General features: G+C 48.5%; 2 protein-coding genes across 22 annotated transcripts in view; one reads left to right on the top strand and one right to left on the bottom strand.

Moving 5' to 3' along the window:
• FER1L5 (fer-1 like family member 5) overlaps window positions 1-22,114 on the bottom strand; it is a 71,956-nt gene extending 49,842 nt beyond the window's left edge. For 12 of the 16 annotated variants that reach the window (XM_062209912.1, XM_062209897.1, XM_062209900.1 and 9 more), the window contains exons 1-10: window positions 20,873-21,155; window positions 13,581-13,809; window positions 9,338-9,390; window positions 8,712-8,803; window positions 7,652-7,757; window positions 6,163-6,217; window positions 5,596-5,705; window positions 4,443-4,571; window positions 3,382-3,444; window positions 2,648-2,698 (exon numbers count right to left, since the gene is read on the bottom strand). In XM_062209912.1, the coding sequence (XP_062065896.1) occupies window positions 2,648-2,698; window positions 3,382-3,444; window positions 4,443-4,571; window positions 5,596-5,705; window positions 6,163-6,217; window positions 7,652-7,757; window positions 8,712-8,803; window positions 9,338-9,390; window positions 13,581-13,665 (744 nt within the window). In that variant the 5' untranslated portion in view covers window positions 13,666-13,809; window positions 20,873-21,155. Of the gene's footprint in view, window positions 1-2,647; window positions 2,699-3,381; window positions 3,445-4,442; window positions 4,572-5,595; window positions 5,706-6,162; window positions 6,218-7,651; window positions 7,758-8,711; window positions 8,804-9,337; window positions 9,391-13,580; window positions 13,810-20,872; window positions 21,156-21,560 lie in introns of those variants that run through there. The other 4 variants (XM_062209898.1, XM_062209899.1, XM_062209905.1 and 1 more) reach the window with 4 other exon arrangements.
• Window positions 22,115-22,229: 115 nt separating this feature from the next.
• KANSL3 (KAT8 regulatory NSL complex subunit 3) overlaps window positions 22,230-27,580 on the top strand; it is a 46,041-nt gene continuing 40,690 nt past the window's right edge. For 2 of the 6 annotated variants that reach the window (XM_062209891.1, XM_062209894.1), the window contains exons 1-2: window positions 22,511-23,193; window positions 23,290-23,555. In XM_062209891.1, the coding sequence (XP_062065875.1) occupies window positions 23,335-23,555 (221 nt within the window). In that variant the 5' untranslated portion in view covers window positions 22,511-23,193; window positions 23,290-23,334. Of the gene's footprint in view, window positions 22,276-22,510; window positions 23,194-23,289; window positions 23,556-27,580 lie in introns of those variants that run through there. The other 4 variants (XM_062209892.1, XM_062209893.1, XM_062209895.1 and 1 more) reach the window with 4 other exon arrangements.

Raw genomic sequence — 27,580 nt, 5'->3', positions numbered from 1 at the left:
ATAAAAGGGACTGAGAGGACTAACAGAATCAGAGAGACCTAAAATGCACATTAACCAATTACAATGAATGGTCCTAGTTGTTTTCTAATTTGAACAAACTGTAAAAGAAATTTGTAGCATAGTTAGGGAAATGTAGGCTCTGACTAGATGTGTAATGCTACGTGGCAAATGTAAACGTTTTTAGATTTGATCATTGTATTGTGGCTCTGTGTAATAAAATTTTCTTTTTGTTTTAGAGATACATACTGAGAAGTTTTTAAAAAGGATGTGATGGTGCTCACTTTGGAATCATGCAGAGATTAGTGTGGGCCCTTTGCAAAGACACCATGCAAATTTGTAAAGTGTTCCATATTTTAAAAATGTATAGGGGTGAACATTTGGCCAAGTGGTTAAGATGCAGGTTTAGACATCCACATCCCATAGTGGAGCACCTGGGTTTGATACACAGCTTTGAATCAAGATTTTTTTTTTTTTTTTTTTGACAGGCAGAGTGGATAGTGAGAGAGAGACAGAGAGGAAGGTCTTCCTTTGCCGTTGGTTCACCCTCCAATGGCCGCTGCGGCCAGCGCATCTCGCTGATCCGAAGCCAGGAGCCAGGTGCTTCTCCTGGTCTCCCATGCGGGTGCAGGGCCCAAGCACTTGGGCCATCCTCCACTGCTTTCCCGGGCCATAGCAGAGAGCTGGCCTGGAAGAGGGGCAACCGGGATAGAATCTGGCGCCCCAACCGGGACTAGAACCCAGTGTGCCGGCGCCGCAAGGCGGAGGATTAGCCTGTTAAGCTACGGCGCTGGCCTGAATCAAGATTTGAGCTTCCTATCACAATGCAGACCCTGGGTGACAGTTTAAGTGGTTGGGTCCCTGCCACCCATGTGAAAGACCTGGGTGAGAGGCAAACCAATGAATAAGAGCAGTCTATGTATCTGTGTGTTTGTCTCTCTGCCTCTAGAATGAGTAAGTTTAAAGCAATTTTTTTTTTTTTTAAAGCACAGCATATTTTACCTCATGACATGAAACTTTTCCAGAGTCTCAATGTCTAAGTCTGCACTTTACTTTTGGGAGTGAGCTGGGGGACGACTGTCATGTCACGACTGTCCATGTGATTACTGTAAGCAGTGGGAGAGAAGTTTACTTCCATTTCTCCTAAATTTGCCTTTCCAGTTTTCGAAGGTTGCCAGATTTAGCAACTAAAAATACAGAATGTCCACTTAAGTTTGAATTTCAGATAAACAATGACTACTATTTTAGTGTACGTATGTGCCCTGCAATATTTGGTTAGGAGCCATGCAATTTTGGGAACATATTTACAGTTATAAAATAGAATTACGGAAGGCCATTGTCTTGGACTAAGTTCCTGCCCTGGACTCCAGCAGATAGACTGAAAATCAAAGTGGAGTGACCTATGTTAAGGTTCCACATCACAAAACTGAAACAAAATTGTGATCTGACCTTCCAAGAAGTCAGGAAAATGAGAGGGAGCCTAATTTCCCAAACATATCAATGGATGACAATGAAGTTCCACTACTTTGATCCTTATCCTTTGATTCTTACAAAAATAACATGGGGCAATCTGATGTTAACCAGTCAGTTTCCCATGATTCTGTCTCCCTGTCCCTGCTTTACAAGGAAAGTAACTTCAGAATGACCACTCCACTTTTTGCAGCCTTTCGTTTCCTACAAAATCAAATGCTGCACATCCCATTATACCACTTATTCTAGTTTATGGAAAGAAGTGTTGCCCAATTCTAGAATTGCAAAAAAGGGCAATTAAGATATTAAAATTGTTGGAATATTTTTCCTCTTACAGATCTAAAACGTATTCTTTATCTAAGATTCAGAAGTAACTGAGTGGCCGGCACCACGGCTCATGAGGCTAATCCTCCGCCTACACCAGCACCCCAGGTTCTAGTCCCGGTCGGGGCACCGATCCTGTCCCGGTTGCCCCTCTTCCAGGCCAGCTCTCTGCTGTGGCCAGGGAGTGCAGTGGAGGATGGCCCAAGTGCTTGGGCCGTGCACCCGCATGGGAGACCAGGAGGAAGCACCTGGCTCCTGGCTGCATATTGGCACAGCGCACCTGCTGTAGCGGCCATTTGGGGGGTGAACCAACGGAAGGAAGACCTTTCTCTCTGTTTCTCTCTCTCACTGTCTAACTCTGTCTGTCAAAAAAAAAAAAAAAAAAAAAAGTAACTGAGCAGCCTGTATTTAACCTTTTCCTGATTTTCCTGGATATGGAGAATCTTAGTTTAGCCCATCATGACTCTCCAGATCTCATTTTTTCACTCTGTCATCACAGGCAGTACCTCCCTCTGGGTTTCTCCCACATTTAAGTTGGCCTTCTGGGTCTTCAGCTCCCATGTCCTGGAGACACAGATCTGAACCGTGTCCACCACGTAATGAGTGTGGGGAATTCAGCACAGCACCCAGAACTTCCATAAATGTCCCATACTTCAGTCCTGACTATGACTCTGTCAGTTGGATATATCATTATACCATTTTGCACATGAAGAATTTGTCTAAGTCACCCAGTTGGTAGGTGGGTCCGAGTCTAGATGTTTCTGATATAAATCTGAGATGTTCCCCTAGACCCAAGGGGCCCTGCGTGAGTCTCCGTAACTGTTTCACCAAGCCGTCTCCTTCATGTGGTGCTTACTTGGAATCTCCCGATCTCTGCGTTGTATCTCAACACTGAAGAGTTCATCACCTGCAAGGGAGTTTGCAGAAAGATCTTGATTATTCATCACAGCCCCAGTTTCCCCAGTTCTGGATGGGAGGAAAAGTACAAGACAGCCAAAAGTCATTGGTTGCTAATAGTTGACACTTGAGCATAGTTTTTCTCGTTTCATTCTCAGAGGTCCCTGTGAGGTTCAGCTGTTAAGTTCCATTTTACTGATTAAAAAAAAAAATTCATCAGGGAGGCCCATTCCCTTGCTGCAGTTTAACACAAAACAAGGTGTTGCAATCAACTTTTCCCACTACATCTAGTCCCATTTGTCTCCTGTGTGCCCAAGAATATGTAAACTCTTCAAGGGGACAAGGCCTCCTTGTTCTCCCTGGCCCTGAGCTGATTACATACTAGTCACTTGATAAACATATGGTCATCACTGGTTCTGGCTCCCTCTGGTAGAGAATGTAGTATTTCATTCTGAGGGCCTTCAGTGGCACGAGAATCCTGCCACACAGGAGGAGGCTGGCAGTTGGCAATCTAGATATGTGTTGAAGGAATGAGGGCTGCCAAAGCGAGAGAAGAAGGTGATGGTGATGCTGCCTTGCAGTCAGAAGTGACCCTGACTCTAAGGATGGAGCCTGGGGGTTGAAATGCTTCCCAATGTTGAGGTGAGACAAGAAAGTGGACCCATCTTGCTGGGGACTGGCTTTGTTCCTCACCTGGATTGAAATGATCTCATCGAAGAACTTTGAAGGAACCTCATAGAAATTCTGGAAGAAGATCTGCGGCAGAGAGAATTGGGGTAGGGGTAAAAGGTGCTTTTTCTACTGCTTCACCCTCCCAGTTTTGCCCCTTTCAATGACTTTCACTATACTGTGACCCTATGCATATGCAGACGCAGAAGCCTCAAAGGATCCTGGGTGGTTGGGGGGGAGGGTTCTGCCCAGGTGAAAAGCAGGGGAAAGGGCTCCCTGGAGGACATAGCAGCTCAAGGCCTAGCTGTCCCATGATGGAGACTGGAGTCATCACCTCCTTCTAGTTTGCCCTATCAGTCCACTTCACCTCCTCTCCCTGAAAAAAACAGAACCTCCTTTCCCAAATACAACCTAGCCCTGCCACTCTCCTGCTTACGCCTGGCATAGCTCCTGAGTGCCATCCACAATGGGTCCTCAAGGTTCCCTTCTAGCCACTCCCCTCCCGCCACCTCATATCTGCTCTTCCCTCAAGCCTAGACTTTAAAAACACTGTTCCTTTTTCCTGAATTATCTTCCCCCATCCTACCCATCTTTCCCTGGTAGATTCTTCCTTCAAGGTTGACGGAGCCTTTTCTGAGTCGTCTCCACTACCTCCAGCCTCATTGCTCACTTCCTCCTCCAAGCTTCCACCGCGCTGTTATTCGATAAGTATGGAGCACCAACTACGTATCTGACACAGTGCAAGAATCTGGGGCTTGTGCAGTGATGAGATGTATGCAACATGGACTGCATTTCACAGCTCCATTAGTATTATTCCCAGACCTCTGTCAGCCGCAGGCCTCCCCCATTGTAATTGTTTATGGGTTCAGGTGCTGTGTACCCGACAAGACACTAGCCCCTCAAATGCAGGCTTCACATGGTCCTGTTCTAAATTCCCAGTGCCAAGTACAGTGCTCAATGCTCAGTAGATGCTGGTAGAACAAGTACTTGAAGATACTCCAGTCAAGAATCAAGCTTGCTGCCTCCTTGCAGGAATTCTCAGCCCTTGGCAGACCGGTATGTCCAACATGCCCTCTTCAGCCCACCTCATTGAAGAAAGGGTTGTTTCCCATCTTGATCCGCGTGTGGTGCTGCTGACTTCCAATGATCACCTTCACCACTGGCTTGATGTTGTTGCCCATGAGCTGTCGGGCTTCATACACCTTCACCCGAACCTACAGAGAAGAACACATGGGAGAACTGACCTTGGGCCCCCCTTCTCCAGCCAGCACTGGACTCTCAAGAACAAAATTGTTCTGACAAGGAATACTGGAGTTGTGAACAGAGAGAGAACCCCCAGGGAGAAAGCTAGCAGGAGTTGGGCTTGCAGGGGCAGGCTTGGGTCATCATTGTAAGGAGCTGGGTTTGGGGGCCAGCATTTGGTGCAGTGGTTAGGATGCCCCTTGGTACACCTGCATCCCATATCTGAGTGCCTAGGTTTGAGTTCCAGCTTTGCTTCCTGAAAATATACATCCTGGGAGCCATCAAGTGATGGCTCAAATACTTGAGTTCTTGCCACCCACACAGGAGACCCAAATGGATTTCTAGCCTCTTGGCTTCAGCCTGGCCCACCCCTGGCTGTTGTGGGTGTTTGGGAGTCAATCAGCAGATGGAAGATCTTTGTCTCTCAAATGAAAAATACGTTTCAGAAAAAAAGATTAAGAGCTGCGTTTTGTGCTGAGAACACTGGAGCTTTATAAGCAGGTACATGACTCCATGGGAACAGCATCTCTGAAAGACTGCCTTGGCTAGAGAATGGACAGGAGGGAGCTGTTGGCATGCAGCTCAGGAGGAGGCTATCAGTGTGGTCTGGGAAAGCAAAGGTGGAGGCTGAGGCCAGGGAATGGAAGTGGCAATGCAGCACTGGGGGCAGTCGGGTGATATGAAGAGCTGGGACTTGCCATTGACCGGATGGAGGAGGAGGGACAGTCAGGGGTGACTCACACCCTCTGGGTATGTGACAGGCCAGGGAGCATCAAAAACATGGTGGAAATGTCAGGCTACAGGTTAGAGATCAGAGGGAAGAGGCATGGGACGGGGCTTCCTGCATTCTCATGGAAACATGCATTAAGGATCTGGAACCTGAAGCTGGGTCTGAGCTCTGACCTTCTGCCGTAACCTTGTGGAGAGGGGATGTCCTAGGAACAGAGAGAGGTTGTCAGGCCGGTCCCATGACTTTCAACACTAGAGAGTCCTCACCTGAAAGTGCTGAGGCTTTGAGCATTGGACCCTGTGCAGGGTGGGGCTGAGAGCCATCAGCTTCTGCCTGGCCGCTTCTCTTGCACTTATGCCCAGGAGGTCTTCATCCCCTGGGGAAACACAATCCAGGGTGGGCCCAGAATTGGGGCGCATGAGGTTTTGAGGCATATTCCCCATGTCATCATTCTGTCCCCAGGGAGCAGCTCCTAACTAAAAATCACGGCCAAGACGCTCTAATAGGGTCATATGCTCTCCCCAGAACATTCCCATGGCTCCCTCCCACACTCACTAACTCAATCCCTGGACCTGTGAGGGCTCTTGGAAGTAGCCATCCTTGTCTTCCTCTGCAGCCCATTGGAGGCTGGGCTGTATGTCTAGAGATGACAAGTGGATACACCGGGATGACAGATGGCCTCAGCTAGCTGTCTGGATATCTGGCCTCTAGATCCCTGTAGCTTCCAGGTACCCTGACCTGTTCACACTCAAGGGATGAATCTTGAAGGGCCCACAGAACCCACTCAGCTATGCTTGGAGAAGGCCAGGGGTAAACCCCAGGGAATGACATACATGTCTTCTCAATATCCTGGTTGGTCATCTGGGCCACCTGGAGGGTGACAGTACACTGCAAAGCAAAGGCAAGGGAACTGTAAGCTGATTGTTGTGCTACTTGGCCAAGTCACAGCACCCAAAGGCACCCAGACTGGCTGGGTTCAAGCCCAGTGCTCCTGACAGGTATGTGTGCATGAGAGAGAGATACTGGCCATGGTATAGGTGCCAGCCACAACATGGGTGAATGTGCAGTCTGGGAGGGAGGTTATACACTGGTGAGCAGAAAACCATGGGGTGCATTGGAGGGGATTTGGAAGATAAAGGAGCCACATCACGGTGGTAGGGGCAGAAGGGGATGCAGTGGGGCTGGGGAGGGAGAGAGGGAGGGAGGGATAACTTGGAACCAGTCCAGAACTGTGGTGCTAACAGCTCTTCCCCCTGGCCCAACATCTTCTGACTTCATGTGGGACTTCCTGCAAACACTCCATAACTGACCACCTACCTACAAGCAATTGTGTCCCTCATCCAGCCTGCAAACCATCCCTGGGATTGCCCACACATACTCCCTGAGTGCTCATAACTCACCAGCACAGACCACAAGCCCCAGGCAGCCCACCCAGCCTCAGCTCTCTCACCTCCCACCACGTGCCACAGTGCAAGCCACCCACTCTCCCTGAAACTGGCCACATTCTCCATGCATTTTATGTCCCTGCCTGGATTTGTCTTCATCTTCTGTCTACTTCCTGAAGATTCATCCAAGAGATAGAATATATGAACAGACAATGGCTGAACCATATAGGAAAATAGACCCAGAACCTACAATCTGTAGCAACCAGCCCAGGAGTCTAGCCCATTATCCACAGTAACCATCCCAGGAAACAAGTCTGCTCCATGTCAGACTTGAAGCAAGCCAGAATGCTGTCTCTAGCAACAATCCAGGAAGCCAAAAATAATAATCAGCCCCAAATGGCCACAACTCAATTAATAACTGACAGCTGCTCTAATTTTTGTCCTAACTTCCAACATAGGATCAACTGGTGAAAGCCAAATATCTACCTCTAGTCAATCATGTAGGATGCTGGGCTTCTCGTTAGCCCACTTTTGCTTCCCCAGGCCAAAAGCCTTCATTTCCTCCCAGGAGGAATTAGTTACTCCCTCCTGACCTTGGAGGCCCGACTCTACTGAGAACTGTACAGAGTGTGCTAGAGCAACTGCCACTGTGAGTGGTGCCACTTAAACACCCTGAGGGCTCCATTGCATTCTGTATCCCAGTGCCTAGCTGACTCCCAGGGGAAGGCCGTTAACCCAACTAACGAGATGGATGGGCCAATGAATGGCATAATGGGGGAGCCGGGAGGGGATTGCTGTGTGATGGGGACCACCCAGGACCAGTGTGGGAAGTGCTCTGGAGTGGGGTGTGACCCTGGGCCTGTCCCCCTGGCGTGGAGAAGCTCAGCTTCCCCGGCTGCCCCCATTCTTCCAGCTGCCTAGTGCGGGCCTGACTCACATCTGTGGGCTTCATGGAATGGTTGAGCAGGATCAGGCCCTTCACATACAGGACCTCAGTTCGTTTCACCAATGGCTCCAGCAGGACTGTGGCCAGGCCAATGAACCTGGGGAGACGAGGAGCAGGTATGAGATCCTGAGGCAAGGGGAAGGGTGTCCTCCCTGTCTCAGGCATGACTTTAGCTACAGAGGCTGTGTTGTCCACAGAAACTAAAGAAGAACGCAGTGAGGGGGAGCACCCACCAGAGGTCACAGGGCTCTCAACTCTGTGGAAACTGGCTTTGGGCTTCCCATGCAAGGAACAGCCGACTGGACCAGGGGAGAGCACCTGACTGAAACTGGGCCGATCAGACTCTGCGTTCTGGTAATTTTGATGTGGAGTGCCATAGCTCAGCTTCAGCGAGACATTAGTCACAGCCAGGCACTGGGATGGGGCTGCGATGGGAAGCCAGGGTTCAGCAGAGACGGCACAGAATCCTGAGTTCTCCAGTTCCTCATCCTAGCTAGTTTGCACTCCCAATCTTGCTACCCTAATTTTTTTTTTTTTTTTTTGACAGGCAGAGTGGATAGTGAGAGAGAGAGAGACAGAGAGAAAGGTTTTCCTTTTTGCCGTTGGTTCACCCTCCAATGGCCGCTGTGGCCGGCGCATCTCGCTGATCCAAAGCCAGGAGCCAGGTGCTTCTCCTGGTCTCCCATGCGGGTGCAGGGCCCAAGCACTTGGGCCATCCTCCACTGCACTCCCTGGCCACAGCAGAGAGCTGGCCTGGAAGAGGGGCAACCGGGATAGAATCCGGCACCCCAACCGGGACTAGAACCCGGTGTGCTGGCGCCGCAAGGCGGAGGATTAGCCTGTTAAGCCACAGCGCCGGCCTTTTTTTTTTTTTTTTTTTTTAATTTTTTTTTTTTGACAGCTACCCTAATTTTTAATCTTTTTGTTTTTTTAAAGCCAGCTGGAGTGGGTTCTGGCCATGCATCTGAATGAGCTACAGATTAGAGACAAGAGATACATGTACCCTCTGCAGCTGCCTTGGGCAGAGAGTTAGGAGCTTCCTGTCTCTCACCTTTCTTTCTTCTTTGAGCCCATGTCCAGAAGGACAACTTGCAGGAAGGAGTCATTTTCCAAGGGGCGGTTCCGGAGGTGCCAGATAAGGGTCTGTGGGGGACACCAAGAAGTGAGCATCCTCCCTCGGCCCCGCCCATGCTTTCCAGGAAGGGAGAAAATTGCGGGGAATGAGTGGACATCGTGTCTCTCGAAGATTGAGGGTCCTCCTGAAGAGATGGCATGGGGCATCCTGCTGGGGCTTCCCTGGCTTCAGCTGCAATATCATGAGTGTGTCAAGGAGTTCAGGGGATTGAGGCATGGCGTGGGTGTGGACAGAAGATAAGAGAGAGTCCTGCATGTGGAGCCTTGTCTCTGTTTTGTGCTTCTAGGAACATCAGGTTGACCCAGTTGCACTAGTTGATGAGTTAGGTCATGGTCCATCCCGAGTGGAAGAAAGAGTCAAGAACAGCCATGGGCAGAGGTGGGCTTTACAGCCTTGTCAGACCAGAGACATTCCTTAGGGCCAAGTGCTCCAGCCTTGAGAAAAGTTTGGGGTTCCCCAGACCTCGGAGCCCCTGCCTGAACTCCACTCCTGTCCCTTTGCTACTGGGGTTGTGACTTCTCCTGGGCTCGCCCTGGAGTTACCTCATTCCATATAGGCTCGTTCCCTTCCACCACACGAGTTTTCTTCTTGGTATCTGCAAAGACACCAGGAGCTGGCGTGAGTTGGAGGAAATATTTCAACAAGCGGGCTGGAGTGGGGTAAAGAAAGGCAAGGGGAGCTCACACAGCTTCAGGTGTAGGCATCGATCGTTTCTCTCTTTCTCTGGGGATTTCAGAATGTCTCACTTCTCATCACCCTGGGTGACAGAGAATGCTACCTGTTCATTTCATTTTCTTCCTGTGTCATATATAGTTCCCAGAGACTTGCAGCCATGTGGGGCTGTGTGAGGCATTCTAGCCAATGGTGTGTGGGAACCCCTGCCAACAAATACCACTAAAATCCCCCCACGAGATTCTCCATTCTCCTTCTCTCCTCTCCCCACAGTCTGCAGGGTGGTGCTGGGGTGACTTCTCATCCACAAGGGGCGAGCAGCCGGATTGGAGAGAGTCACACAGGACAGTGGCCTGACCAGCACTATTACCCATGCAGGACTCAGTGTGAGTGCGAGGGAAAGTTTATTGTTAAGCCACGGAACTGTTCAGAGTTTATTACCAGAGCAAAGCCTAGAGTACCTAAGATACCCCAAACATCTCTAATAGTTTAAAGCTCTCCAGCCACTAAAATCTCCTTTCCCCAGAAATATCTTTACCAAAGGACAACCATTAGCACTACAGAAGCATCTCTAAATTGTTAAATTAGGGGATGGCACTGTTGCACAGCAAGTTAAGCTGCTGTCTGCAGCACCAGCATCCCATCTAGGCAGCCGTTCAAGTCCTGGCTTCTCCTTCCTTCCTTCTTTCCTTCCTTCCTTCCTTCCTTCCTTCCTTCCTTCCTTCCTTCCTTCCTTCCTAAGATTTATTTATTTTTATTTGAAAGAGTTACAGAGAGAGAAGAGAGGCAGAGAGAGAAAGAGAGGCAGAGAAAGAGAGGTCTTCCATCCACTGGGTCACTCCCCAATTGGCTGCAATGGCTGGAGCTGCACTGATCTGAAGCCAGGAGTCAGGAGCTTCTTCCCGGTCTCCCATGTGGGTGCAGGGGCCCAAGGACTTGGACCATCCTCTACTGCTTTCCCAGGCCATAGCAGAGAGCTGGATCAGAAGTGGAACAACCAGGACTCGAACCAGAGCCCATATGGGATGCCGGTACTATAGGTGGCAGCTTTACCTGCTATGCCACAGCGCTGGCCCCGGCTGCTCCACTTTCCATCCAGCTCCCTGCTAATACACCTGGGAAAGAAGATGTGGGCCCCTGCCACCCACATGGGAGACCTGGATGAAGTTCCTGGCTCCTGGCTTCAGCCTTCTGGGGAGTGAACCAGTGGATGAAAGTTCTCTCTCTCTCTCTCTCTCTCTCTCTGTAATTCTTTCAAATAAATAAATCTTTCAAAAAATAAATAAATTGTTAAATTACTTTGAGCTTGTTTCCAGGGAAAGAGGGTGTGTGTGCGTGCACATATGGAAGGTGAGAAGGGTGCAGGGTAGGGAATAATGTATGGAGGAGACACTGGGAAGAACAGACAAAAGTAATGAAATATATCAACCACAAACATGCAGTTTTAAGGCTGTGTGGATACTGAGGCAGGCACTGCGGCACAGCAGGCTAAGTCACAGCTTGGGACTGATCCCGTGCTGGAGTTCCTGGGGTTATTCCTGCCTCCACCTTCATTTCTGATCCAGCTTCCTGCTAATGGGAGTGAGGAGCAGCAGATGACATTTCAGGTACTTGTGCCACACATCTGGGATACCAAAACAGGGCTCTTTTTTTTTTCTTTTTCTTTTTTTGACAGGTGGAGTTGCAGTGAGAGGGAGAGACAGAGATAAGGTGTTTTTTTTGTTTTTTTGTTTTTTGTTTTTGTTTTTGTTTTTTTGACAGGCAGAGTTAGACAGTGAGAGAGACAGAGAGAGAAAGGTCTTCCTTTTGCCGTTGGTTCACCCTCTAATGGCCGCCAGGAGTCAGATGCTTCCTCCTGGTCTCCCATGCGGGTGCAGGGCCCAAGCACCTGGGCCATCCTCCACTGCCTTCCCGGGCCACAGCAGAGAGCTGGACTGGAAGAGGAGCAACCAGGACAGAACCGGCGCCCCAACTAGGACTAGAACCTGGGGTGCCGGCGCCATAGGCAGAGGATTAGCCTAGTGAGCCAGGGCACCGGTGAGATAAGGGTTTCTATCCGCTGGTTCACTCCCCAAATGGCTGCAACAGCCAGAGCTGTGCTGATCTGAAGCCAGGAAGCAGGAGTTTCTTCCAGGTCTCCCACGTGGGTGCAGGGGCCCAAGCACTTGGGCCATCTTCTACTGCTTTCCAAGGCCACAGCAGAGAGCTGGATCAGAAGAGGAGCAGCCTGGACTAGAACCAGTGCCCATATGGGATGCCGGCACCATAGGTGGAGGATTAACCTCCTGCGCCACAGGAACCCAATGGGGTTCTTAGCTCCTGGCTTCTGCCTGGGCTAACCCCAGCTGTCGCAGGCATTTGGGAAGTGAATCAGTAGAAGCTATCTGTCTTTCTGTCCCGGTCCCTCTCTGTCATTCTCTTTTCAGATAAATACATCTTGTTTTTAAAAAGGGATCTGTGGGTATATATATCTATGGGTAAAAACCCAGGGCTCTGCATTTTATAAGAGAGATTTCTAGAAGGAGAAAGATGGTGCCCACAGTGCGGTGGGGAAGATGGCATGGAATCAGTTAGCTGCAAGTCCCTTGCCTGGCTAACCATAAAATGAGTCAGTCAGGGCAAATATGTACTGAACTTCCACGTCTTTAAACCTGCACCTAGAGACATAAGTCACCATCACCCCGTGATTCTGAAGTCCCAAATGTTCAGTCTCTGAGTGTTGTCATGTTCCAAAACAGTTTCATAGACCAGAAAAAAAGAATTTCATTCCTTCCTCATGTCTTTTGTAGGAACTACAACCATTTCTCAGTAGGGATTGGTTCCTGGACACTCCGGGGATACCAAAATCCACAGGTGCTCCAGTCCCTTATGTAAAAGGGTGCAGTGTTTGTACAAGAGCCCATGCACATCCTCCTGCATGGTTTCTGTCGCTTCTAGAGGACTTATAACACCGAACACAGGGAAATACCACATAAACAGCTGTTACTCTAGAAAAAATAATCTTCACATATTCAGTGCACAGTTAATATTTTTCCTTGAATATCTCTGATCTGTGCTTGCTTGAATCTGCAAATGAGGAACTCAAGAATACAGAGGGTGACTATATGTATCCTCATATCCTATTTTCCTTTGGGTTTTCTCACTCCCACTCCTTACCGTTTCTGGAAAATGGCATTGGCCTGTGTCCACCTCCTTTACTCTCCACCATTTTTACTTCCCTTCTTCCCTTTTGACTCCCAACTCTTTGATATTTAAATACATTTAATCCCTCTCCTCTTTCACTCTCCTCCTTCCCAACCTTGGATTTCTTTTTTCCTTACCTACAAAAAAAAAAAAAAAGTAGCCTCTGTCTACTTCATGGAGTTGTGGTGAGGAGTAAACATCACCCCAAAGTAATTAATACTATAGGAGAATTAGTACTAGAAGTTGTACTAAGGGTTGGACATGAGTGGTCTTTTTTTTTTTTTTTAAAGATTTTTATTTTATTTATTTGAAAGACAGAGTGACAAAGAGAGGGAGAAAGAGAGAGCGAGAGAGCGCGTGTGAAGGAGAGAGATCTTCCATCTACTGGTTCACTCCCTAAATGGCAGCAACAGCTAGGCCTGGGCCAGGTGAAACCAGGGGCCCCATCTTCTGCTGCTTCCCGGGCATATTAGCAGGGTGCTAGATTGGAAGCAGAGCAGCTGGTACTCAAATTAGTACTCCAATATGGGATGCCAGTGTCACAGGTGGCCTCTTAACCCACTGCATCACAATGCCAGCCCCACAAATGGTCTTTTTAAATCCTCATCTCTATCCTATGAAACAAGACCTTCCCCTGCCCCCCAACCTCAGTTTAAGGCACAGCCTTAGTCCCTGGGAGGAAGTCAAGAAGTGTTATCTGCTTCTTTTCCCATAGCCATTCCTTGGAAAAGATGGGAGGCAGAGGAATCATAATAAGAGAAACAGCAGCGAATAAAAGACCAAGTTTTGGAAAACTGGACGGTGCCTGCTTCTTCTTTGCTGCACACAGAACATCTTTCACGTGGCAGGATGCCCATCAACCTATTCTTTTCACTGAGTACACGTTGCCTCTCAGAGCAGCTCCTTCCCATTCAGGATCCTGAGTCTCACCTCTGAAGTTGACGGCCACGCAGGGCCTGGGTGGAGGGCTTAGGGGCGGCTCAATTTTGGCCGACTCCACAATGAGCCGCAGCATCTCTGAGATACTTCCTCTCTTTCCCTCCGCAGTGCTACAGCTTCCTTCTTGGAGCTCCTTGGTCCAAGGCTTCTCCTAGGGCTCATGGGAGTGAGTGGAACTTGGCCACAGAAAGGATGTCACAAACGGGGGTGGTTCTTGATTCTAGAGAGGAATCAATGGGAATGAAAGGAGGAAGTAACACAGCACGTATGAAGTGAGTGACTTGAGGTCACTGGGCATGGACAAACCAAACAATCTGGCTGCTTTGACATTTCCTCTTTCTTTTTTCTTCTATTCTTGCTATACTTTTGAGTTCAAGATAGGGCATAATGGTAATATTTTCTCTTAATTCAAGCAAGTTGTCCGGAGTGAATCATTGCCAAGGTCACACAATTGAGATGGGAAAGCAAGAGACATGAGACCATTTACAAAATAATATAAGGAAGTCAGGACTATCTCTATGACGTCTTGGGGAAGTCCTTCCAAATGAGGAAACAGAATATTGAGGCATTCTTCTTTCTCAAGGAAACCTAAGTTTAGATATGACTCCCTATTTTAACAATGGAAAATCAGCTTTTTATTAATGCATGCTAGGGGATGGCATTTGGCTTAGTAGTTAAGCTATGGATTGAGATGCTCACACCCCATGTCAGAGTGCCTGGGTCCAAGTCCTGGGTCCACTCCTGATTCCAGCTTTCTGCTAATGTATACCCTGGGAGGCAGCAGGTAATGGCTCAAGTAGTTGGGTTTCTGCCAACAGCATGGGGAGACTTAGATTGAGTTTCTGGTTCCTAGTTGGTCCAGTCCTTGCCATTGTGGGGATTTGGAAAGTGAACTACCATGTGGGAGTTCTCTCTGTCTCTTAAATAAATAAGTAAATCAATAATGGATATCTATACTAGTTGAGTTTGTAACATTAAAGGAAACATCTCAAGGCCAATACAGGTTTCTGAGGCCGTCTTGCTCTGGTGGCCCTAACACATGAGCATGGGGGGGGGGTGTCATTTGCTTCTGTTGTCTACAGTGATGCCCAAACATTATTTAACACATCTTGTATCTTATCCAGTGTTGAGAATGAAATTAATTAATTTTTGGGGCCGGTGCTGCGGCTCACTAGGCTAATCCTTTGCCTGCGGTGCCAGCACTCCAGGTTCCAGTCCAGCTCTCTGCTGTGGCCCGGGAAGGCAGTAGAGGATGGCTCAAGTGCTTGGGCCCTGCACCTGCATGGGAGACCAGGAGGAAGCGCCTGGCTCCTGGCTTCGGATCGGCGCAGCAGGCCGGCCGTGGTGGCCATTTTGGGGGTGAACCAGCAGAAGGAAGACCTTTCTCTCTGTCTTTCTCCCTCACTAACTCGGCCTGTCAAAAAAAAAATTAATGAATTTTTAAAATGTGTATTTATTAATCAAACTAATTAGGAGTAAGCTTACTGTGCATTCTAAAAGATGCAGGACATTCAAAGACTAAAATACTGGATATGTGATGCTTTCTATTGCAGCAGAATTTTATTTTATTTTTTTAAAGATTCATTTTATACATTTGAAAGTCAGAATTATGGGGTGGGGGGGGGAGCAGAGAGAGAGAGAGAGAGATCTTTCATCCACTGGTTCACTCCCCAAATGGCCAGAACAGCAGGGGCTGGGCCAGGCTGAAGCCAGGAGCCAGGAGCTTCTTCCGGGTCTCTCACATGGGTGCAGAGGCCCAAGCACTTGGGCCATCTTCTGCTGCTTTCCCAAGCACATTAACAAGGAGCTGGATCGGAAGTGGGGCAGCTGGGACTTGAACTGGGGCCCATATGGGATGCTGGTGGTGCAGATGGCGGCTTAATCCACTATTCCACAGTCCTGGCCCCAGCAGCAGACTTTTTTTTTTTTTTTTTTTCCAGCAAACTTTAAAAAAAAATTTATTCATGCCAGCATTGTGGCACAGCAGGTTAGGCTGCCTCTGGCAATGGTGGTATCCCATATGGATACCAGTTCAATTCCCAGTTGCTCCACTTCTGAGCACTTGGATCAGGCTGAAGGTTGGTGCCTGGAATTCAACTCTGCTCTCCCCTGTGGGTGGCAGGCAGCCTCATTCTGCTGCCTCCCAGACAGCACATAAGTAGGAACACTAGACCAGAAGTGCAGACAGGATTGGATTCCCAGGCACTTCAATATTTGATGTGGGCATCCCAAGAGGTGGCTTAACCTCTGCACCACAATACCCATCCCTAGTGCAGTAGATTTAAAAATAAAAAGTACTTCCTGGTAGTTTTGCTTGAAATCAAAATATAACATAAGGCTTTTTGCTTTGTTAGTGACACAAAAGCAAGTTAAAGGGCTGGCATTGTTGCTCAGTTAGGTTGAGTCACTGCTTGCAAGTCCTGGCCTCTCCACCCCATATAGCTCCCTGCTAACGCAACTGCTAACACACCTGGGAAAGCAGTGAATGGCTTGGATCCCTGCCACCCACATGAGACCAGGATGGAATTCCTGGCTCCTGGTTTTGGCCTGATCTAGCCCAGACTGTAGTGGCCATTTGAGGACTGAACCAGCAAATGAGAGATCTCTCTCTGTCTTTGTAATTCTGCCTTTTTTTTTTCCTAAGTTCATATAAAATGAAATTAAAAGATAAGTTTATTAAAAAAAAGCAAAGTAAGCATGACATAAAACACCCCTAAAAAGGAAAAGACTGACAGATTTGATTGCATAAAAATAAAAATTCATGTATAGGAAGTATACATCAAATTTAAGAGACTTATCAAAATTAGGAGAAACATTTGCAACATATTTAATATCCAAATGAGTATTAGCTTTTATGAGCTCTTGGAGTGAAGTGGTCATCTGTCCCAGTGGTTAAGACACCACATGAGAAGCTTGCTTCTCACATCAGAATGCCAGGATTCCACTCTGGATTCCAGCTTCCTATGAATGCAACCTTGGGGAGCAGCAGATGGTGGCCCAAGAACTTGGGTGCTTGCTATCCACATTGAAGACTTGGGTTGAGTTCTGGGCTGCTGGCTTCAACTTGACCCAGCAGTGGCTGTTGCAGGCATTTGGGAAGTAAACTAGTGGAAGGGAGATCTCTGCTCTGTCTATCTGTCTTTCAAACAAATAAAAAATAAGTAAATAAAAATTATAAAAATAAAAGAGCAAGCTCATTAAAATTAAGAAAAAAATTGACTATCTCAAAGGAAAACAGGGGCAAAGTTCATACCAGATCCACAGCATTTTCAAAGTTTATTCATGTTTGTAGTTGTATCAGTGATACCAGACTGCCCCTTTTTCTGGTCAGACTGCCTCTTTACAACGATTCCCCCATGCCCTGAACTGGAAAACCTCTTGTTAGGTTTCCCTGCTCTTTTCCTGCAAGTTCTTCCATCGTAAGCTTTAACAATGGGCCTAATGTGTACGTGTGTGTCTGTGTGTATACTTTTTCCCTTTAAGTTCCTGCTTTTCTAGGGAGCTGCTTAAAACATGATAGCACTACACGGGTCTGACTCCAAGCCCCTCCAATCAGAACTTGCCTCGCCAGTGTCTCTGCATACCAGCTCCCTCCTACCTAACCCACAAAACCTTTCCCCAGGCCGCTGATAAGGAGTCAGCTTTGAGTATTTGCTCCAGACTCCTTGCTTGGCTACCTTGTAATGAACTTACCACAAGAGACCATGACTTCAGTATTTTGGCCTTCTGATGGGTGCAGGCGATGGGCTCATCTTGCTGTGGTAACATTAGTATTTCATTGCTTTTCATGGCTCTATAAGTTCATTGCATGGAAATACCATATTTTGTTTATCCAGTTATCAGTTGATGGACATTTAGGTTGTTTCCATTTTTTTAAATGTTTTAATTGGTTTCCATATGTTTTTTTAAAAATTATTTATCTATTTGTTTGAAAGGCAGAGCAATGGGGAGAGAAAGAGAGAGAGAGAGAGAGAGAGAGAGAGAGATCTTCCATCTGCTGGTTCCCTTTTCAAATGCCTGCAATAGCCAGGGCATGGGCAGTTCTAAGGAGCCTGGAACTCCATTCGGGTCTCCCATGTGGGTGACAGGGAGCCTGCATCTGCTGCTTCCAGGGTAGGCAGTAGCAGACAATGAATGGGAAGCAGAGACAGGACTGCATCCCAGGTGCTCGGGAATGGGATGTGGGCATCCCAAGCAGTGAGTTAACCCACTGTACAACATCCGTTCTGATTGTTTCATATTTTAGCTATTGTGAATAATGCTACACTGAGCATGCATCGTTTTTTGTGTGGACACATATTCCAATTCTCTTGGGTATAAACTTGGGCATGGGCTTGCTAGGTCCTACACAGTAATTCTGTGTTTTAACGTTCTGCAGAATTGCCAGACTGTTTTCCAAAGTGGCTGCACCATTTCATAATTGCACCAGCAGTATGTGAAGATTTTACTCCCTCCACACATTGACTAACACTTTTTAGTGTATCTGTTGCTGTCGTCATGGTCACTGTTTTAGTTTACTGGACAGAAATCTATAAACATTTATTTTTCTTCTTGAACCATGTCTCTTGCTCTTTTGCCTCATGTCTCTTGGTGGCATGCTTCCAGTCAGCTGATTAATTGGATCATCCATCAATCGATACTTGAACTATTACCTATATCCTGAACTGTGTTCTCTTAAGGATACAGTGGTTAATGTCCCTGACTTTACAGATCTATTCTTTCTATATGAAACACATAAGAAAGTTAACATCAAAACCAGTCTATACTCAGAACCAAAATTCATTTTCCCCCATACTTTTCATTTATTTATTTGAGATACAGATGGACACACAGACAGAGCTCTCATCTGCTGGTTCACTCCCCACATGCTCACAAAAGGAACTCAGTCCAGGTTTCCTATGTGGGTAGCAGGGACCCAACCACTTGAGCAATCACCTGCTGCCTTGCAAGGTCTGCATTGGTGGGAAGCTGGAATTGGGAACCAGAGCTGGAATCGAACCCAGGCACTCAGATATGGGACAAGGACTTCTTAACTAGCATCTTAACTACTAGGCCACATGCCTGCCCCCAGAATTGCTCCTGGAGTATATCTAGGGCCCTGCAGGCCCTGGCCTCTTACTCTCCGATTCTCTTTCCACTTAACTGCCTGTGTTTCAGCTCTGCCTTTGCTACTTGATAGCTATGTGATCTTGGGCAAAATACTGTACGTCTCTGGATATCTTTTTTTTAATGATTTATGTTATTTATTTGACAGGCACAGTGACAGAGAGAGGGAGAAGAGAGAGGTCTTTCATCTACTGGTTCACTCCCAAATGTCTGCAATGGCTGGGGCTGGGCCAGGCCAAAGCCTGGAGTCAAGAACTCTATCTGGGGCCTGCGCCACGGCTCACTAGGCTAATCCTCTGCCTTGCGGCGCCGGCACACCGGGTTCTAGTCCCAGTTGCCCCTCTTCCAGGCCAGCTCTCTGCTGTGGCCTGGGAGTACAGTGGAGGATGGCCCAAGTGCTTGGGCCCTGCATCCCATGGGAGACCAGGAGAAGCACCTGGCTCCTGGCTTCAGATCAGCGCAGTGCGCTGGCCGCAGCATGCCGGCCACGGTGGCCATTGGAGGGTGAACCAACGGCAAAGGAAGACCTTTCTCTCTCTCTCTCACTGTCCACTCTGCCTGTCAATAAATAAATAAATAAAAATTTAAAAAAAAGAACTCTATCTGGGTCTCCCACATGGGTGGCAGGGGCTTGAGCACTTGGGCTGTTACCCACTGCTCTCCGAGGTGCATTAGTAGGGAGGTAGATCAGAAGTGGAGCAGCCAGGACTACAACTGGCTCTCTGATATAGAAAGCCAATGTCCCAAGCAGCGGCATAACTCACTGGATATATTTATATCCTTTCGATACATTTATAATAGAACCTAGTACAGTATATAGTTGTTGAAAGGATTAAATAATTTTTGTCACTGAGAACTTATTTGGCATTCTGAAATGCTAACCCTTATTATCCTCATTATAAATTGAACAGTTATTATGTACATTAAAAAGAATTATGGGGAGCTAGCGCTGTGGCGTAGCAGGTAAAGCCGCTGCCTACAGTGCTGACATCCCATGTGGGCGCCAGTTTGAGTCCTGGCTGTTCCACTTCCTATCCAGCTCTCTGCTATGGCCTGAGAAAGCAGTGGAAGATGGCCCAAGTCCTTGGGCCCCTGCACCCGCGTGGAAGACCTGGAAGAAGCTCCTGGTTCCTCGCTTCGGATCAGTATAGCTCTGGCCATTGTGTGAACCATGGAGTGAACCAGGGGGTGGAAGTCCTCTCTCTCTCTGTCCCTGTGACTCTGCCTTTCCAATAAACAAATAAATAAATCTATAAAAAAAATTATGGGCAGGGATATTGTGGTGCATTCCAACCTTCCATATCTGAGTGCTAGTTTGAGTTCCAGTACTATAGCTTCCTGTAAACGTGCCTGAGAAGGCAGTGGATGATGGCCCAAGTACTTGGGCCACTGCCACCCATGTGGGAGACCCGGATGAAGTTACTGGCTCCTGGCTTCGGCCTGGCCCAGGCCAGGCTGTTGTGGCCATTTGTCATCTGGAGAATGAACTAGCAAATGGAAAAATCTCTCTCTTTCTCTTTCAAGAAAAGAAAAGAAGAAACAATGAAGGGGAGGCAGTTCAAGGTAGAGGTCGGTTCTGGAGGGTTGTAATCTCCGCCCCAACACAAGCCCAGCAAGCAAGACCTCCTCTGTTTCTACCTATACCAGGATAGTAGTCATCCCTTATCCTCAGGATGCACCCTGAGGCTCCCTCTAAAGGCCTGGATCGCAGGATGGTACCAACCCTATATAAACTATGTTTTCTCCTATGATAAAGCTTAATTTATAAATCAGGTGGCCGGTGCCGTGGCTTAACAGGCTAATCCTCCGCCTTGTGGCGCTGGCACACCGGGTACTAGTCCCGGTTGGGGTGCCGGATTCTATCCCGGTTGCCCCTCTTCTAGGCCAGCTCTCTGCTATGGCCAGGGAATGCAGTGGAGGATGGCCCAAGTGCTTGGGCCCTGCATCTGCATGGGAGACCAGGAGAAGCACCTGGCTCCTGGCTTCAGATCAGTGAGATGCGCCGGCCGCGGCGGCCACTGGAGGGTGAACCAATGGCAAAAAGGAAGACCTTTCTCTCTGTCTCTCTCTCTCACACTATCCACTCTGCCTGTCAAAAAAAAAAAAAAAATTATAAATCAGGCACAGTAAGAGATTAACAACAATAAGAACAAAATAGAACAATTAAAACAATATACCTTTTCCTTCTCCACAATTTCACAAGATTCTTTCTTAGCAATTTCAGCATTCAGTTTTTTTTCTTTCCTTATTGAGTAGAGAACTTTCACTTTTTCACTTAAAAGATGCACTCTATGGGGCCGGCCTGTGGCATAGCAGGTAAAACCGCCGCCTGCAGTGCCGGCATCCCATATGGGTGCTGGTTTGAGTCCCGGCTGCTCTGCTACCGATCCAGCTCTCTGCAGTGGCCTGGGATAGCAGTAGAAAATGGCCCAATCCTCAGGCCCCTGCACCCGCGTGGGAGACCTGGAACCCAATGGGAGACCCAGAAGAAGCTTCTGGCTCCTGGGCTTCGGATCGGCGCAGTTCTGGCCATTGCGGCAAATGGAGGACCGACCTCTCTGCCTCTCCTTCTCTCTCTTTGTAACTCTGACTTTCAAGTAAAATAAATAAATCTTGAAAAAAAAATGCACTTTAGGCGCCTGCTGTGTGGTGTGGCATATCCAAATTGCCAACTCTTTTGGAACCATTGTTAAGTCAAAGAGGAGTGACTTGCACACAAGCTCTCCAGTTTTCCACAACTGCTCTAGTAACTGAGACACATGCTAACAGGAAGAAATGGCGAGTGGCGTATACAGCGTGGACTCGCTGGACAAGGAGACACGATCCACGCCATGAGCAGGACAGAGGCGGGAGCTGGGGACTCACTCAGGGTCTTCGACGGGGACAGCAGGGACCCAGGTGCGTGAGCCATCACCTGGTACCTCCCAGGGTGCGCCTCAGCAGGAAGCTGGAATCCAGAGTCAGAGTTCAAAGCCAGGCACTCCAGAGGGGACGCTGGTATTGCCACGTCGTCGTTGTCCTAACTGCGGCTCCAAAGCCCGCTTCCTTTAGGGCAGGTTCCCGATTATAAGAACCAGCACCACTCAGCGAAGCTCCGGACAGACGTTTTTCTTTAATTTTTCCTCATCTGTTTTTGATAAGGGCTTTTTTTTTTTTTTTAAGGCAGTCTTTGGACCAATGCAACGTTTTTTATTTTTATCTTTATTGTGGTGGTTTTCTTTGGCTAAGAGCAAACCCCTAACAAGTAAATTCAGGGAGTGGGAGGTCTGGCGCCCTCCTCCCTTCCCCTCGGGGCGGCCAGCACAGGCCGAGGGACTGGGAGCGGCCGTGGCAGCCAGCTTCGTCCCTTGGCCTCACTTTCCCGCCATCTCCAGCCTGGGGCCCACCTTCCGCCCCGGAGCCGAGCGCGCATTCCTCGCGCCGCGCCTTCCCGGGCCTGGCCGCTCGCCGCCCCTCCCTTCCGCGGCAGCGATCTGCTTCCGGGTTTTCCTCGGAGCCGGGAGCGCCGGGGCGTGGAGGCGGCACCGCGCACGCGCGCTAGCGGCAGGCCCGGGCCGAGCGCGCGGCCGGGCGACCGCGGGTGAGAGAAGGGTCGGCCCCGGTGGGGGTGGCGGGCCGTGGGGGTCGCGGCCGCGGCCGGGGCGGGTGGGGGCCGCGGCCAGGGCCTCGGGGCTCCCGGGGCATGCGGGGAGTTGGCGCTGGAGCCCGGGGCAGGGAAGAGCGGGCGGGTTGGGCCGGGGGCGGGCGGGGACCGCGCTTGGGCCGCCGTGACGCGGGCGCCGAGCCCGGCCCGCGGGAGTGGGGGCGGGTGCCAGGCGGCTCCTCCTCGTCGCGAACTCTCGGTAACCTTGGCCAGGTCGCTTTAATCCTCTGAGCCGGCAGCTTGGTCTGTAAAATGGGGCTCCTAAGCCCTGCGTCCAACGTGGGCCGTTTTGAGGTTCAGTGGCGGGAACCCCTCAGGGTGCCTGGAGTCCCGGGCGGTTTGCCACCTCGGGTGAGAGAAAGGGCTTCCTGGCTGTCATGTTGTCCCGGGCCTGGCGTGGAGTGGGGCGGGGAGGCCCTCATTTTTCTGTTTAAGAAAACCCAGACTGTTACGAAGTCGTTGCAAAACTTTGGTTTAACGCAGGACAGTGGAGACTTTAGGAAGGGGGCCCTGGCTGAGATGAGCGTCGTGGAGACCCCCCCCCCCCACCTCTGGCCTGCTTGTCCATTGGTGCCCGCACTCGGGTTCACCCTCCGTGGTGGCCAGAAAGAGGCCCTCAGCTTTTAAAGAATTCGTATGTGTATATCCTGTTGTTTGCTAAGACCCCTCCCACCCACGTAGAAGAATTTGGTGCTGACCACGCAAGTTCAGTGCCTGTCCCTGTGAGGTCCCCGCGAACCGTGGAATCAGTCAGCTCTGCGGTTGTCCAGTTGTGTTTGAGCTCGGATATGGAGCAAGTCGTGGCGTCATAGCCATTTTGGGCAGTGGTGTGGGATCTCAGGAACCCTCCCTATGGTGGGTATGAGCAGGTCACAAAAGTGAGCATATTCGCGGGTGTAGACTGGGAGCAATTTAAAATAAATTGACCTAAACGGAAACTTTGCACCACAGGTGGCGAGCATGCCGTTGCCCATGCCTTGACCTTGCTGCCCGTCTATGGACATGGCCCACCGGGGTGGGGAGAGGGACTTCCAGACTTCAGCTCGGCGCATGGGCACCTCGCTGCTCTTCCAGCTTTCAGTGCACGAACGGGAGCTGGACCTGGTTTTTCTGGATCATAGCTATGCTAAGCCGTGGAGTGCCCACCCCGACGCCAGTAGTGCCCGCCCCACACGCATGCTCTTTGTTACTCCCCGGCGACAGCACGAAACCACCATGTGAGTTTGGGCTTTTCTCTTCGGGGCTGACACTGCCCTAAGTGGGCAGTGATCAGCTGGTTGGGGGATGAGAGAGGCGATTTTTGGGGGAATTGTCTGGAGAGTGTGGATGTTTAACTCAACCTTCTCTGTAAAGCAACACAAGGATATCAGGCCTAAATATGGACGTGTGCATTCAGGGTGCCTGACAAGAGTTAGGAAAGCAAAATATCCCAAGGAAAGCAAACAGCCTGGGGTGGGGAAGCTCTTTTCTGCCAAGGGCTGTTTGCATATTTATAGCATCGATCATGGGCCATATAAAATTATCAGCTTAAAAATTAGCCTCCCACAGACTTGTTGAATTCTGAGTCTTGCCTGTGGTTACCAGACCAAATGATTTCCCAGGCCTTCTATGGCCCACAGGCTAGACGTTCCCCACCCGAATCTTAGATAATAGAATTTGGGTGAAAAGGAAACTGAAGAGGATTATACTGGTGAAGAAAGACTGAGAAGTTGGTTTTTAAAAAACTGCCACCCGGGATAAGATCCCTTTCACTTTAGTGGCTTCTTGGACAGTAGCTACAGTAGCTTTTTTATGGTAGTGAATTTTGCTTTCCCTGGCTTCACACACACAGATTAGGAGCACATACCCAAGACGTTGCTTTCTCTCTTAGTGTATTGCAGACCTGTCATTCATGAGTTAATAGTGTATTGCAGACCTGTCATTCATGAGTTAATAATCTAAACTCCAGGCCAGCGCCGTGGCTCAACAGGCTAATCCTCTGCCTTGCGGCGCCGGCACACCAGGTTCTAGTCCCAGTTGGGGCGCCAGATTCTATCCCGGTTGCCCCTCTTCCAGGCCAGCTCTCTGCTATGGCCCGGGAAGGTAGTGGAGGATGGCCCAAATCCTTGGGCCCTGCACCTGCATGGGAGACCAGGAGGAAGCACCTGGCTCCTGGCTTCGGATCAGCGAGATGCCCCAGCCGCAGCGGCCATTGGAGGGTGAACCAACGGCAAAAAGGAAGACCTTTCTCTCTGTCTCTCTCTCTCTCTCTCACTATCCACTCTACCTGTCCAAAAAAAAAAAAGAAAAAGTAACCTAAACTCCTAGGTCTAATTATATTTTCAGCTTGCCTACCTTAGAGTTAGGAAGTTTCATAAACTTACTAGGTGATAAGTGACACAGTTACATTAGATGAGATCTGTTTGATGGTTCTTTTGAGCTTTAAGGAATTCCTCACATTTCAAGATTTATTGATATGCTTTATTCTGATAATCAAACCATGCTTTTTTTTTTTTTTTTTTTTTTTTAAGATTTATTTATTTACTTGAAAGGCAGAGTTACAGAGAGGCAGAGGCCGGGGTGGGGGGATCTTCCATTGCTGGTTCACTCCCCAGATGGCCAGCAATGGCTGGAGCTGCGCCGATTGAAAGCCAGGAGCTTCTTCTGAGTCTCCCACATGGGTGCAGGAGCCCAAGGACTGGAGCCATCTTCCACTGTTTTCCCAGGCTATAGTAGAGAGCTATATCAGAAGTATAGCAGGCAGATGCCCATATGGGATGCCGGCACTGAAGGTATTGGCTTTACCTGCTATGCCACAGCACCAGCCCCGCCGTGCTCTTTTTAAAATATATTTATATTTATTTATTTGGAAGGCAGAGTTACAGAGAGAGGTCTTCCATATGCTGATTCACTTCTCAAAGGGCTGCAACAGGCGGGACTAGGTCATGCCTGGAACTACCCCACCCCATTGGTGTTTTTAATCTTACCTAGTGTTTAACCTTTTCCTCAAACATGGATTTTAGTTTTGTTGAGAGATAGCTTGTATTTTTCATTTCTTACTTTTCCTCCCTGCCTTCCATCCTTCCTTTGAAAGGCAGAGAAACAGAGAGCTGGTTCACTCCCCCAAATGGCTACAACAGCTGGGGCTTGGCCAGGGTAAAGCCAGGAGTTGAGAACTCCAGTTTTTCATGTGAATGGCAGGGGCCCAAGTACGTGGGCCATTTTCTGCTGCTTTTCCATAAGCAAGGAGCTAGATCAGAAGCAGAGCAGCTAGGACTTGAACTAGCACTCCCAAATGGGATGCCAGTTTCAAGCAGTTGCTTAACCCCCTGTGCCAGTCCCTGTATTTTGCTTCTTTAGATCCTCTCATTGAGCCTTAGTGAACCAGAGGTGCCATGATGTTTATTTTAAACACATGTAGAATAATGTTTTGTATTTAATTTCCCAACAACCTTAGTATTTTGTTGGCTTTTTTGGTTGTACAAGGCTCGGGAGCTGTTACTGTAGGCAATAATATACAGTAATAGACTGGCCTGGGGCATAACTGAAAAGTTCCTTTAAATAGAATTTGAAATCTTTTTGTCTGTATTGTGTAGTATTTCTTGTTGATCTTGAAAGTCCTGTGGCTGCACTAGGTGTTTCTGTGCCAAGCCAAAGACAAGAGCCAGGGAACTCCCATCAAGCCTATCCGGGTCTCTCACATGGATTTTGGGTGCCCAAGTACTTCCAGGGAGCTGGGTTGGAAGTGGAGCAGCCAGGACTCAAACAGGCGCTCATATGGGGGGCTGGCATCTCAGGTGGAGTGCTGAAATGTTCGCTCTCCCCATGACATTTTTTTTAAAATGATTTTCTGTGGAATTGATTGTTTTGGTACTTAGAAAATAATTTTCTCTTATAAATCCTTTCTCCATGTATAGGCCCTAACAATGAGAATTTGGCATGTTCTAGAAACTCTTAGGCCACTGTGGTTTAGAGTATTTTGACATTAAGGATGTGAGTAGAAGATAGGGAGAAATTGACAAGACTACCTCATATAGGAATTTGATTCTAAGAGTGAGATCTAGTTTCTGTTTTAGAATGATCACTTTGGGGCTGGCGTTGTGATGCAGCGGGTTAAAGCCCCCAGCCTGCAGTGCGGGCATCCCATATGGGCTGCTCTCCTTCTGATCCAGCTCTCTGCTGTGGCCTGGAAAAGCAGTTGAAGATGGCCTAAGTCCTTGAGCCCCTGCACCTACATGGAAGACTTGGAAGGAACTCCTGGCTCTTGACTTCAGATTTGTTCAGCTGCAGCTGTTGCAGCCATTTAGGGAGTGAAAGACACACCTCCCCCCCCCCCCCCCCCTTTCTGCCTCTTTCAAATAAAATAAAATAAATCTTGAAAAAAAGAACGATCACTCTGAATTTTCGTTGAATTGCTTATAGTGCGAGAGTGGAATTTAGAAGACTAGTGAGGAGGCCATTGAAGTGGTCTGAGAATGGGTCAAAAATCATGGTGGCTTGGATCGAGGTGGAAACAATACAAATGGAGAAAAGTGGATAGCCTTGAGGTAAATTTAATAGAACCAAGTGGACCTACTGTGGTGAGTTGGAAAGATGGGTCAGGGTTAAGGGGGAGGGTAAACTTAGGATGATTCTTAGATTTCTGACATGAGTAGCTGTGTGGTGCCATGAGCTGGGGAAGACTCAGGGAAGCGAGGTTTGGGGTGGTAGAATCAAGAGTTCTCTTGTAGGCAGACAGGTTCAGCTGCCTGGCCCAAAGTCTGCCCAGAGAAGATAATCAGCTCTTCTGTCCACCATCAAATCTAGCTGCATATTATTTTACTTTGTTTCATAATGATGTAATTATTCTAGTCATTGGGTATGGATGCAGTGAGATCATCGAGGTCAGAAAGTGAACATAATGTTTGATAGACAGCCAGTAGGCCAATTTGATTGGCATATTTTCAGTTGACAAAGTTGGTGCCATGTACCGTGAACTGGGGAAGGACCATTGTGCTGCTAGGATTTCATTGAAGTCATTTTAAAATATGAAAGGTCCTTCAGATGCCCATTTATGTTTCTCTTCTAGGCTCTGTACAAGCTGAATTAAACAGCTAAGGTGTCTTCATTTTAGGTGTTTTATCTTAGGCAATCACAGGCTTTTACAAGCATATTGTTAAATACTGGTTAACTTCTTAATGAAAAGGAAGGTTTATATGAATAATTTGAAACTTTAGACCAGCGTTGTCCAACAGAAATCTTGGCAGTAATGGAAGTGTTCTGT

Source organism: Lepus europaeus, chromosome 13 (genome assembly GCF_033115175.1).
Source record: "Lepus europaeus isolate LE1 chromosome 13, mLepTim1.pri, whole genome shotgun sequence".
In the NCBI taxonomy this organism is placed as follows: Eukaryota; Metazoa; Chordata; class Mammalia; order Lagomorpha; family Leporidae; genus Lepus; species Lepus europaeus.
This window is presented reverse-complemented; position numbering and strand designations above follow the sequence as displayed.